Here is a 14,144-nt window from a genome sequence, read left to right as displayed (position 1 = left end):
TTGTCTTTCTGTTCATTTAGGGTCGGCTCTTTGTTTTCGGCTTCTGCCCTGCTTACTCAAGGGGGTTTGCTTGTATCTGTCTGTCAGTGTGGATTTCAGGACAGTTACTACATGTTTTCATTTTTTTCTTTCTCCTGGCAACACAAACCGAGAGAAGAAAAGGACCTTTAAAAGCATTTTTCCCCTCCGCCACCATGGGCAAGGATGACTAAGGCCCCGTTAGAACAATTGGAGGAAACTTAGGGAGACGGGGAGTGTTTAAAAGAATGAAAGCGGCCAGAAAACACCACTATCTTGTGATAACCAGTGCTTTTTTTTCACTATCTAAGCACAAAAAAAAAAACTCCACCTTGGAAAACATTTCACTCACTCTATAGCTGCATTCAAAAATAAAACAATGAAAACAGAAAAAAGGGTGGAAAAAAGCAAGACAAAAAAAACATTAAACATTTTCCAAAGCTGCATTGTTTAGTGCGAATGCTTTACTCCTAGGGATGCAGTCCTTAGACAACTGAGTGTCTGCAGGAGACATCTGTGTAGCCTGACCTTGTGACCCCGGAAAGAATGCTCTTAAGGTGGGGGGAAAAGCTGCCTTTTACCACTACTACACCATGGCCTACAGGATAGCCCAGTAGAAGCACAACAACCAACCAGGAAAATAAAAATACAAAACAGAGCAACAGTCAATGAAGAAAAAGGAAAAAATAATGAGGTTAATAAAACGCTAGAGTGAGACAAGCAATAATATTAATAATAAGATAATAGAGAAAATAATGAAAGAAAACAATATATCGAGAGAAAAATAGGAGAAAAAAAGGCAGATAACATGGACAGAAAAGACAGACATACAGACTTGATCTGAATTTCTGCCTCACAGGCCTGGCTGTTTCTCACCCCTTTGCCCCCTCCCATGAGATCATTTTCAGCCTTTATGAGTCAAAAGGAAGCCCCGGTTTTGAAAATGAAAGGTTACTACACAAGCCACAGTCCGAGGCCCTTCGGAGTGGGAGAGAGGAGAGAAGATCCCTGCTGCAAAGGGCCCTGCTGCTATTCAAAGCACCTGCCATTGTGTGGGCGCCCATCCAGCCCTATTGTTGTGCAGGAAAATTAGTCGTGCTCCCTTCGGCTCCAGAGGCATGCGGCGGACCCCCTTGTTGTTATGGGTTCAGAATACGTGGTTGGAGAGATGGCCCCGGCTACCATCACCACTGGCTGTGGCCCTTTGCCCTCTCTCTATACCAAAGCACAGTATCATTCTGTTTTTTTTCTCTACTCTGTTGTTCACTTCTTAAAGAACACTTTCAGGCTAACATTCCTATAGTTTTCTCTCTCTCTTTCTTTTGTACTCCTACTCTTCCTTTTTTCTCCTTTGGTGTATATGCTTATTGTTCTTTGGAGCACCCTCATTATACCCATGGTTATATTTTAAGGGCCTCTCTCTTTGATTTTGGGTCTCTTGGGGAGCGAGTGGTGGGCTGGTGGTGAGCTGTAGGGCTGGCCCCGGCTCTCAGGGCTCCCCAGCCAGCGTCTCGGAGAGCAGGCTTGGGGGTATTGCCGGGGCTGGGCTGGGCACTGCTGTTGTACAAGCACTGGTGCTGCTACCGCTAGTGCAAGGGGGTGGATGAGAGGGGGAAAATTGAAAAGTCAATAATGAAAGGCCGGCCGCACAAAAAAAAAGGGAAAAAGAGGGGTGAAACAAAAGGAGATGGAGAGCTTCAAAAAGCTGAGAGCGATAGAGCACTGCTAATTAATAGCATCAGAGGAAAACCTTTTCTTCCCTTCCCTTCTGGAACTTTAATGCTGCATATTAACTTGCAAGGCGAGGGCGATTAAGAGCTCACATTGTGAGTCAGGTCCATCCGACTACCAGACCAAGCCACGCCAGCCATTTGATATGAGGGAAGATTGGTAATGTCTCAATTAGAGGAGAAAAAACAAACATACAAAAAATAAGCTTGATTATAGTCCGTTGTAATGTTTCAGGCGTTGATTGTGGTGTTGAGCTGCATAATGTTGTAAGCTGTTTTTAATATTTTTTTTGTTTTTCCATATGTAAATGCAATGGATTAAATTATACAAAAGCCCCTGGTTTTACTTAACTCTAATACAGCGCAGACACAAAGTCCAGCCCCAGAGCACCATAATACTGATTGGACCCACAAATAAGTGAACAAGTATTCAACATACATTTTTAGGTGAGAAATGATTTCTTGGAAAGTGTTTTTATTGCATTTCTTAGTTAAAGAATGTCTGTACATTGTTACAAGTAAGCATCTTTATGTTCACATGCATTTGCGTGTCTCCATTAATCAAATCGACCCATATTCCAAAATAGATTTCTTTCTTCCCCCTTTTTTGAAGCAGCCAATCAAAAGATAAGCTCCAGAAACATGATGAAATACACATTTGGTGGGTCAGTGAGGCAGTATAATTTGAACCCAGGGCTTTGCAATTTGTGTTTTTTTTACAGCCGTAATAGGCTCCTCTCTCACTGTTCCTGCCATCGCAATCTCCACTGCCAACAGCTGTCAAGCGCCTAAAAATCAAAATTAGCGCCATGGAATTGGGCCTTAATGAAATGACCTGCTGGATCTACCTTAAGGAGGCAGGGCGGACAGTCAATACTAGCCGCTTCAAAACCCCCTCTCTGTATGCTGCAGTCCCATTAACGAAAGGAAATAGTCTCTAGTAAATGTATTAAGCACTGCTTCCACCTTCTAATTATATTTTTGCCCTTCTCTCTTCATAATTCATTCACTCTTTCATTAGTTCTCAATATTGGAAAAAAAAAGGCTTTTAACTGGCTCTTCCGGCCTCTCGGGGTAACCGATTATTTGTCACTATGTATTAAAGGAATGACTGAGTAGTCTGTTGTATGTTGGGGGGGAAAATGTGGTGTCCCATCACAGCTAGGACCATGGGAATATATTTCAACTTGTTTTAGGAGGAGGAGCATTTTCGTTGTTAAATTCACAACATTATTTCCGTCACGTCATACAGAATTATGTAGCATTAACAACAACTACTACCGTGGAATCCAGAACTGTGGGCTCCCTTTCCGCCTCTACTTCCTATATAGAAAGAGGTGAATGTGTGCCAAGGCCCAGTGGAGAGGACACTGGGCCCTGGTTATTGACTTGTAAAGGAGCCGGTAGGTGAGGGGTCTTGACAAGACATGAGCGGCTGACTCTCTTGTAAAGCTGTATCTGATTTCTCCGCTAGTTGGCTCCCTGGAGAGCGCCACTCTACCCTCTGTTGATCACACTCTCACTCACAGCTGTATGGAAAAACGCAGTGATAAAAAGAATGAAAGAGTAGTTTTGTTGAAGGTCTGTTTCTCTCGCTCTGTATGGCACAATTTCCCTCTTAGGATTTCAGAATGAGAGAGTGAAGGAGGCGTAATAAGGAAGCAGTTGCTAGGTGAAAGAGCTGTATCCAAGAGTAGTGTAATGTAGTATTTCGGAAGGCGAGAATTTAAAAGAATAACCTCTTTAAATGAATGTGTTGGTGAGTTGTGTAACATGAAGCAGTCAATAAGAGCACCTGCGATTGTGTAGGTGTGAAATAACAGAGACGTGTATCAGCAAGAGGGCAGACGAAGCCAGTATCAACTAAGCAAGAGCCTGGCTCCTCACAGATCTGACTAATTTATGAGGGTAAACTGCGCTGACGGAGAGAGAGAGAGCGAGAGAGAGAGAGAGAGATGCAGGTGGAGGGAGGAAGTTTTCATTGACTCTCCGGAGCAGGCCAAGCCAAAGCCCTGGAGGGATCTCTCTCAGTTTGAACTTTATCAGGGGCTACGCTTAATCAATACACTATCGGAAAAAGAATTAATTACTAAAGCAGAATAAAACAGCTGCATTTTAAACCAAGGATTCATCAATTCTGTAATCTCTTGGTTACAGCTCAGGTGTCAGGAGGATCATTTCAACTCCATGTAATGAGGAACTGTGGGAGTTTACCCCAACCCTCTGCCGTCCTCTCCTCCTCCACTTCTCAGTATCTGCTCCCCCCTTCCGACCAACACCCATTTCCTACTCTATACCTCCTCGTCAAGATATTTTCCTTCCCTTCTTTTTCCTCTTTTCAGCTGTTTGTCTTCTACCTACAATATTTTTTCTCTTTTTTTTAACACTTTCCCCTCTTCCCTTGCCCAATCTTTTATAGACCGACTGTATTCCACTCGCTCTCTCTCTCTCTCTCTCAGCCCCTCATCCCGCCGCATTCCCTTCCCACCAAATTCCTGTCTTTGCAGGGATGGGACGAAGCAGGGGTATTAAAACTTGAAATCTCTGGTGTGAACGCTGACTGGAACGGGACATTCCCGCTGTTGCAGCCATCAAGCCGGACATTCCTCCGCTCAGGCTGGGACTCTGCTGGTGCTGTGAAAGAGGGGGGGTGGGGGGTGGAGGGATGGGGGGAGGTAGATGTAGGGTTTGTAGGATGTTAAAATAAAAAACACGTAACCCACAAAAAGTGAAAATAAATATATATTTTTGTGTGTAAAATGAAAGGAGAAGATTTTGTGAGGAAATAAATAATGGCGTATTGGGAACACATTAAGACAAGCCGCGTAGGAAAGAATCCCTTGTGTCAAAATGACCTTGGCCGCGCTGTTGCCAGGCCCACTACTGCAATCCACCCCTCACAGCTCCTTGACCCTAAACCCAAAAGCCTGTAAACGGACTGTCCTTGACTCCCCATAATGGGGGGATTTCAAGGCAGGTTGAGAAGGGGTTATGGGTGATGAATTGGGTTTTTAGTGAGCTCATTAGGAAGCCAAACAGAGTTTAGACTGGCGGAGCGGGGCAGCAGCGCAGTAATCAGTTCTGCTCGCTTTGTTCTCTGCCTCCAGGACATTTGTGTGAAAAAAAGAGAGAGCGCCGAGTTAAAAAAAAGAGAGACAAAAAACTTCATGGCATTTGGCTGATGAGAGGGCTGCTGAGCAGAGGCTACAATCTGATGGTTGACTTGTTGATTTATAAACTTTTTAATCCATTTACTCTACAACCAACCCCCCCTCCCCCCCAGCTTTTTGTAGAGACCATCTCTGTTCAACTCTACTTTCCATCAGGTGTGGCAAAGATGTCTCTGCCTCTCAGAATCAAACAAACAGTCTGTTTGTTTGGTTTTAAATTGTAATTGAGGGTAGAGAATCACCGCTGATGCTGTTATCATACATGGATTTTCCTCAAACAGTGTAAGCTGTTCTGAATCAAGAAAAACCACACGCTGTTGAGTTAAAACTGGCGACCTGCATGCAGCAGCTCTTTCTGGTGGTTTCAGTGGAAGACTTTGATATACAATAGTTCCTAGCGGGGATTGTAAAGCATTTTCTTCAATAGCAGATGAATCCATGTGATGCTTCCTCGTGTTCTCCATCTCCTTTGTTTTCTTTTCTTGCTGTCTTGTGTCTTTATTCCCTCGCTCTCGCTTCTTACCGTTCCAAAGTAGAGCAACTTAGTCATTTTGAGCAAGCAAAAAAGTGTGGAAGCAGCATGTTTTACTAATGATCGCTCTTGTTTCAATTCAGCATATAGCCCCACTTGCTTTTGGGAAATAACTGTTCTTTAATATTTAATACAGCATCAAACCTTAGGTTTTAGGTATGCTTCTTTGTGGGCCCTCAGCACATGTTTTTCTATCATAACAATTATAAATTATAGAGGGGGTAGTGTCAATATATGCAATATTAACCACAACGATTCAGAATAGCTCCTTGTACCAAGTTTGGTGAGGGGGAAAAAAGGACAAAGCCAGGGTCGGGTTTGTACAGGTGCATTGGCAGGTTGGTACATTTGTTTATTAAGAAACTAAGGAGGGATGAACCGAAATTACCTGTGAGACCAATTAGCCCCATTGGATTTGGAATCCAAGGGAAGCGCGCGGTGTCAGTTGCTGGAGTGCAGGGGGAGCAGGGTGGAGTTGTCAGGGAGGCAGAGAGTGTGAAATGTATGGTGGAGACCCAAAGCCCTTCATTAGCCACTGATCCCTGTCTGCGGAGTGAGGAGCAGTCATGGGCATCACAGTTCCCTTTTAGTTCCCCCAAAAAAGAGCGGGGTGAAAGGGGTGGAGGGTATAGCTCCCCCATCCCCGGCAATTTAGCCCTTTGCCATTCATGCAAATTGGGTCCTGACATCTGCAACAGCCTGCCTCCTTTCTTTTATACATCTTTATTCCATCTCTTTTCTATGGGTCTTTTTTCCTTCTTCTCAAATAAAGCCCCGCTATTAATGGTCTTGTCTCTGCTGACATACATCCCCTTTTATGCAAACTCCACATCTGTGTGAAAATAGCACTTTTTGTGTTCATTTGACACATATATGTATGGACAGAACCAGCGGAAAGTATTCAAAAACTAAGGATCCCAGGAGGCATAAACAGTCATTGTGCAACCATAAAAGTCCAAATTTATGGTGTAATAAGAAAATTGTTGATGCAGGTAGAAGGTTAATTGCACCAATGGTTAGTCCAGCCTAAAGACGTAGAGATAACATGCATACTCTGTGCACTCAGTGCTAAATTCTAGGTTCTTGGCAGATGATAATCTCATGAAAAGATCAAGAGAGGTCTAGGCAGTGACTCTGGAGAAAAGGCAGTAACAGGGCAGCCAGCCCCCCCTCCTCCCCTCCTCCCCTCCTCCCCTCTCCCTTCTGGACGAACTACTCTTCTTTGGCTCCAGGGGAGAGGCTGAAAGGGGAGGGTGGCTTTGCTCCAGCCTTTATTTTGGGTTAAAAGGTAAAATAGCCTAACTGGCTGTTAAAAACAAGTTTCACCTCAAACCCTCATCCCTCCCCTCTCTTTCTCTCTCAGCTCCCTCCACTTCAACCTCGCCCTCTATGCTAGGGATGTGCACAGTGGGGTCAGCTCTGAGCGCCTCTGAGAGGAGAGAGGCCTTATATCGGTGGTGAGGCGATAGTTATCTCCAGCATTCCAGGGATGACAGAGAGATATCTGCCTGATGGCAGGGTTAGGGGGCTTAAAGAAGGGGCGGAGAATGGAGGGAGGAGAGAAGGTACAGGAGTTGTTGAGCAACTACCCCTCCTCCTCCTCCCTCCCCCCATCCGTTCTTCCTCCCTCCATGTCTTTCTTGCTGCCTGACTGCTTCGCTTCCCCACACGTAGAGTAAAAAAAAACATCTAATTAGAAGCTCTTATTCCACTTCATTTAAGGGAACACTTAATGATGTGTTTTTGGGGGGAGACAACTACACATTACTTCTCATGCAAAAGGAAGCACTCAGTCGTAGATGCAGATACAGCTGTGTTTGAGATGGGGGTTTGTCCTGGTTTCTCTGGGGTGCCATGGTTGTTGGAGTAAAGAGGAGAATGTGGTCTTCCTCTCCCCTTCACCTTTAGCCAGTGTCCTGGTGGTAAGAGGGTTGGTAAAGAGGAGGCGGGTAGTAGTGACATCTGAGTTTGGCAGGGAGACTTGCTGAAGGAGAGAGTTTGTTGTAATTGCTCTGACAGGTTTTAGGGCTGTTAATGACTCCGGCCTGAGAGCTACCAATTTGTCAGCATGCTTGCTGTTTACTAAGCTGTTGTTTTATGGTCCAGTGCAAGGGGCTGCTGCTTGTTTAAGCACAGATCAGGAAATAATCAGCGTAAAACACTGGCTGCAGTGGTGCAGCCTCACTAAAACAGTTCTGTTTAGAGCCCTCATCTACTGTATGGATCTGAATGAGTGCAGTTAACCATATGGTGTGGTCACACGGACACCCTGATTGGTTAGTTACTGTTACAAATTGGATGCTCAAGTGTGTGTTTTATCATTAAAGGGATTATGTTCCTCTCTGTAGCGCTTGTCTGTGTTGCATGATGCTATGTGAGGGCGAAGCATATTGCTAGCATGCGGTTATAGCCAGATGACCTGTAATCCCCAGTAGGCATAGAGCAACAGAGTGCCGGCCATTCCGTAAGTGTGAATAGGGCCAATACGTGTTTTTGTACGTGTGTGTGTGTGTGTGTGTGTATGTATGTGTGTGAGAGATTGTGTGTGCGTCAAGAGCATGTGGTCCCAGAGCCGGCAAAGACCCCTTCGTAAATCCAGGGTAAATAAAAGGGGTAACCAGACGGGACAAAAGAGGAGCCCCCACTGCTTCTCTCATTCGCTGCCATTTGGGGGGAACTGAATGTGCTAAACGCCGCTTATGTTGGCTGAAAAGTTGAGGAGAAAAAGAGGGGAAAGGGAGGCTCTAAATCCCCATTTTTCTTTTCTCTCCATTCTCTGCGACCCAAGCCTTCAGGGCTAGAGGTGGTGTAATAGGAGGGAGGGTTGGAGGGCTCGGGAATTATAGGGTGCTAAAGTAGAGAAGGCCAAAGGAGCTCTTTACTTCAACATGCTACCACTTTTAGCTTCTGCTCTCCCATCTACTCCTCTTTCCCTTTAACTGTCCGCCTCAGTTTAGTTTCCCCTTCTCTCCTCATTTGGGTGAGCTTGGGTGAGCATGCCTGACTAGTTTGGGCTGACAGGGGGCTTGGGGGGTCTGTTGTAATTAGTCACTTTAACCACAGCTTCCATAAGCCACTGCCTCTACACTCTTGCTTCATTACCCTGAAACAAATGCCGGGGCCTCACAGTGCAAGATTACTGCACAGCCTTCAGAATAATACACACACAACATCTAAAGCTTGTCTAGGGGCTTTTCAGGAGGTGTATTCATAGTACAAGGACCAATAAGTCTGGAGTGTTATATGATAACTAACCATGACTCGGTGTAAATGTTTCCCAACTATTGACAAGTCATTATTTATTCATGCACGAGTATATTGGAATGGTAGAACAACAAAGCGAGGGTATATTGAGAGAGCTGCGATATGTGTTACTTGCGGTTGTATACATAATGCTTCCAGGTCTGACTAGACTTTAGTGGCTCCCTGAGGGTGCCTCGTAGACATGAAGCATGATCTTCAGAGTCATTAGGACTCCCCCGAATTCCCTCTTACTCTCGGTAGAGAGACTGTAGGACACTTTGTGCTAAAACCCAGTTCTTTGTGCAAGAAATCCTGAAGCGACCCTGAATGTGCCAACATTGAAAAAGAAGCAACGTTGCGGTGTGTTTACAGTCCTCTTCCAACCCGTTAATGAGCTCAGCCCTGAGACCAATTTACTCACAGGGAGATATATCTGAATGCATTTTTAATAACCACCCACTGGTGATGAGAGGGGGAATGCATGAGAGTGTAATGTGCTCTTGGACTTGTGCGTACGTGTTTGTTTGCTAGTTTGCTCCATTCACTCTCTCGCCCTCGTTGCCGGTCATTGTCTCTCGTCTTGCCTGATTACACCGTCTTGCTTTCTGTGCATATTAAAATGCGAACGAATTGTCATTGCAAGCACTTTAAGTCAAGATACTGATAAGAGTGGGTGAGGGAGAGAGAGAAGAGAAGAGTGAGGAAAGACTGGAAGAGAGTGGGGAGAGTGAGAGAGAAAGAGGGGGGGGGCTGTCTTTTTTTCCTGTCTCCACGGGCGCTGCTTTTCCAAAAGTGCCTGGGGCTACACTCCAGCACCTCGGCTCCCCTAGGCCTTTGGGCTGCCTCCTAATAGCCAACCCCCATCTGTGTCACATGGCCAGATGATGGGACGCTTCCCCCTAGTCTGCCCTGTACTTTTCTTTTTCTTAATTTTTTTTTCAGAGTGCACATCCACACAGGTTAGAATGGCAGAGTTGCCAGGGAACAGTCAGAAGCCATTAGCGTTTGGGACAATTTGCCCTGAAGCGTTCCTTCTCTCGCTCATAAGAAAGGAGTGGGGGTGGATGCAAAGCACCAGCTCTCCTTTAGATGTAATGAGGTTGTGCAAGTTGGGTCGTCTTTATTCTTTCTCCCTCCTATTTCTTCTCTTTTTTCCTCTGCCTTTGTCTGTGACTTTCGTTTCGCCCTCTGTCCACACTTGATTTTCCTTAATTCGCTTTATACACATATTTTTGCGTGCATTCAGTAAGTCAAAATAAACTATTATCCCTAAATTCTTGCTTGAATGCCACATGTCTGATGTGCGCACGCATGACAGTATCTATGCGCATGCGAGAGAAAGAGAGAGGGAGAGAGGAGCTGAAAGCCTTGGAGTCTGGTTTCACCCTTGCAGGCTAGGGCAGGAGGCAGCAAGCATGCTGGGTAATGAAGTGACAGGTCAGTCTGTAAATACGCATGGGTCGCTCTGGCCCTGGCCAGGGGGGAGGCTATCGCATTGCAGTGAAAATGGAAACGTCAATAAAATTAATCTGCCAGCCTTTTGGCCACTGTGTGGTTCCATTGGATGAGCCTGACTGCTCACAGCAGGAAAGGGATTTGGAGGCTAGCTTGAAAATCAACACAAAACCTAGCGGCACACTAACAAACAGCCAAACTGTGTATCAACATTATTCAGTGGAGCTCAAAAGCAGAGAAACAAGGGGAGGCTGGTTGAAATTCACAGCTCACTAGTTGTGTTGTTATTGAAGTTTGGAAGAAAACTGGGGGAGTAAGACTTGACTTCCGCCTGGGTCGCATTTCTCAGGAAACCCCTCACAGCCAGGGAAGGGCTACGGCCAGACCAAAGTTTATTGTTTTAGGCTTTCCTGAACAAGGATTCGTACTTAGCCTGGGATTTACGGCATTTGCCACTAATGAATGCCCATTCTACAATTACAACACCCATAGCCTGTGTCCCCATTCCCATATGTCCTTCAGAGGGGCTGTTGCTTCTCCACCTTCACACAGAGAGCGCAAAGTCGGCACTTCTCTGTTTTCCTCTTTCGTGTGGCTCCGCACTAATGATGTGGAAGGAAAACACTGTGCACAGAGTGAACAGAAAGACAGAGAGAGAACAAAAAAAGAGAGAAAACAAGGGGGAGGAAAAAGAAAAAGGGGGAAAGTAGTTTGAAGTAAGGGCCCCTGCTGTCCTTGTATTCTTCATTTATTTTGCATTTGATTACGCCACCAGTCGGATCCTTTCCCTTTCCCCCTTTTCAATGTTATTAGTTCAAATATTTATGCTAGATTAATGCTCGTATAGGTGCTTGTGATTGATGCCTCCCCAAAAACAGGAGGACATCCAAGTCAGACTTTTGAGAACGCCAGGGTCCTTCTCTGCCTTAGTGCAGGAGTTTTTCAGATACATAATTTAGATGCCCTCAAGGAAGGCTTTCAAGGCATTTGTGCCCGGGGGCAAGAAAAAAATAACTATGACTGTTAAAAGTAAATCATTTTTGCTAATGCACAATTAATGCCGGAGGAAGAGGAACAAGAAAAAAAAGGCAGAGGACAAAGATGGAAACTTCGATTTAAAGGCGAAATCGTGCCGGGCTATGTGCATGTTTTTCCTCTTGAAATCAAACGCTAACGGACATTAATGCAGGCGAAGCCGCCTCTGGCCTGTCATGCTAATCTCTTGGCGGAATGGGGAGGGGTCGCTGCGAGGGAAGGAGAGTGGGAGAGAAGGACTGAGAGAGTCAGGGTTCGGGGTGTGGGGTGGGTCGGGGATGGGGGGAGGAAGACGAGTCCATTATGTGCATTGGAGTGCAACAATGAACCACCCCAAATCACATCCCTACTTTGGTACTCATGCGTCTCAACTGGAGGCTGTGAATTATCAACGCCCTTTGAGATTTGTTTGTATGCGCGAGTGTGTGCCTTCACACGCTACATCAATATATGAATGTCCGCGTATTACTGTATATGTCTGCATTACCCCTTTCCTGTCCCCTTTGGCTCTCTTCAAAAGATGTGAAAAAAGGAAGCTCTACATTATGTCAAGCATGCAAATTTAATTGAACTAATGACATGATTCTAAGCCTCTACTGTACGTGGAGGCTTCTTGACCAATTTTTGGTCATCTCGCTCCATTTTCTTCTCTCTCTCCTCCTCCTCTCGCTGTAGAGATGGAATGAGGAACCTAGTGTTGCAGCGTCCAACCATAACATTAGAGTCATTAACCCTTATTCCCCTCTGCCGTGCTCTAGGGTATAGAACAACTCTGCTAGGCATCTGTGTAAACCCCTCCATCTCAGTGTACATGCCTTGGTTTAAAGCCATCCAAATCCCCCCATACTCCCATATCTTCACTACACAAGACTGACTGTTGCTGCGGCCATTCTCTAGGCCTCAGTGCTTTTTGAATTCCTTCATAGGTATCTTTGGTATTTGTCCATGTATTCATCTTTCATAAGCCTTAAACTCAACTTTGACTGTCTGTACGCCTTTTCAGCTTTTTTTTTTTAAAGATCAGGATTTTCTATTGTATTCTGAGTCTGCGGTATGGGATGTTATTTAACCCTGGGTTTTGCTTTCCGTCTAGGAGATGGCTTAGACAACAGCGTTGCATCGCCCGGCACAGGGGACGACGATGATCCAGACAAGGACAAGAAGAGGCAGAAAAAGCGCGGCATTTTCCCCAAAGTGGCCACTAACATCATGAGGGCGTGGCTGTTCCAGCATCTCACGGTAAGCAAGGGCCATTACTTTTTTGGCTATACACAAAAACAGGCAGAAACATACACACAATCAAAGAAGCACACACCTGTCACATTGTTACTGAGGGAGTGAGTGGCGGCAACGCTGTGATGCTCAACTGTCAGCCACCTGTCAAAGGGACACAGTGACCAGGTCAATCTAATCAGTTTGGACTGTTTACTCGGCTCAGCACAGCACACTAAGAGTAAGAGAGGGAGCTGGCCCAGAAATTCATGACATTTACTCCAATGTGAGATGCACTGATAGTTTGGCTTGAAGAGGAATGTTTTTTTTTCTGGTGGCAGACTTAGAAAAGGAGTGGTAGTTACTGGAGAATGTCTGTGTGTACAAGTCGTGTTAAGATTCAGGTTGAGAATGCTAATATTTGAAACATCTGATCACTTGAAGTGATGCAAAGTTTTTTGTGATTTGACCAGTAACTCTGAAGCTATATATTTTTTTAAATAGGAATGAGTGAAGACTTGAAAAAAAAGAAAATCGTCAGTCTGCTGTGAATGTCCGTCCGTCTTTGTGTGTGTGTGTGTGTGTGTGTGTGTGTGTCATGTAGAAAGGGAATGACCACATGTCCCCCCACCATCGCTAATGTCAGGACATTATCAGAACATCAGGCTTTATTGATTTTGCAACGCAGGTCAGATTTCAGGAGGAGGTGGCCACACCAGGACACATAATGAAAGCTGCTCTCTGAGCATGTGGCTCCCTGTGCCAGAGATGGAGAGATGAAGGGACAATGCAGGGGGAAATGAGAAGTAAAATAAGAGAGAAAAGGAGTGGAGACTTATTTTAAAGCGTCAGACTTATGCCCCCCCCCCCCCACACACACACACACATACACACCAATGCCCACTGTCCAAAAAGCCCCTGTACCCTGATTACCTAACCAAAGAGCCCAAGTAATGTGTGGCCAGCAAATACAGCCTAATTGAAAGGGCTGTAAATCCATTACATATTGGTCAGGGATAATCAGGAGTGCTTTAATCACTTTTATCTATTCAGGAGCAGTGAAGCTGCAACAGCAAAGCCCTATGCCTTGCAGGCCTTAGCGGCTCTACCACGCCAGTCTGCCTGCTGCTTATTATTCTCATCATTATCAAAATGACTTCACAGCTGTTCACAGCTCCATCGCTCCCTGACTGGAAAGCTCTCACCAAACCGCTCTGACCGGGCTTCATTCAGAGTGTGGGAGGGAGACTTTTAAAACACTTTTTTTTCATACATATTCAGGAGTAGTGAGCTTGGAGTAGAATTCCGTATAAGGGGACTAACATAAAAAGGCAACATTTAAGAGGAATTTACTGTCTACTTTTACTAAAAACTTCTACATGATTTGGCATCTCTCCTGTTGAAAGCCTTACACATCTCCATCAATCCTCTTTCGCCATCTGCGTACACACACAGAGCTTCAGGAGGAGTCTCTGGCAATTTTCTTTAGAATTGTTCTAAAATTGAATTGAAAGAGCGGACAGGAAAGGAAAGGAGGGGGATTTGCCAACTGTTGGGCACAGGCACATTTTTTTCAGGGAGCTGGTTAATTCAGACAGAGCAGAGCTTTCAAGGCCCTCTTTTTCTCTGTCCCTCTCTCTCTCTCTTTATCACAACCCCTGCCCGTAGTTGTTCTCTCCAATCTTTATTTGTTTCTTTTGTGTAAAGCCCTGGCCAGTCTTGTACAAATAATAATCCCTCCCTTTTAAC

General features: G+C 45.1%; 1 protein-coding gene across 1 annotated transcript in view; it reads left to right on the top strand.

Moving 5' to 3' along the window:
- The window catches only part of meis2a (Meis homeobox 2a), an 81,196-nt gene that overhangs the window by 21,162 nt on the left and 45,890 nt on the right, over positions 1 to 14,144 (top strand). The window contains exon 6 of the mRNA XM_080042243.1: positions 12,277 to 12,422. Within this exon, the coding sequence (XP_079898369.1) occupies positions 12,277 to 12,422 (146 nt within the window). The remainder of the gene's footprint in view (positions 1 to 12,276; positions 12,423 to 14,144) is intronic.

The sequence above is a fragment of the Ammodytes marinus genome (genome assembly GCF_949987685.1).
Source record: "Ammodytes marinus genome assembly, chromosome: 15".
Lineage (NCBI taxonomy): Eukaryota > Metazoa > Chordata > Actinopteri > Uranoscopiformes > Ammodytidae > Ammodytes > Ammodytes marinus.
Note: the sequence above shows the minus strand (reverse complement) of the source record. Positions and strands in the feature narration are given on the sequence as shown.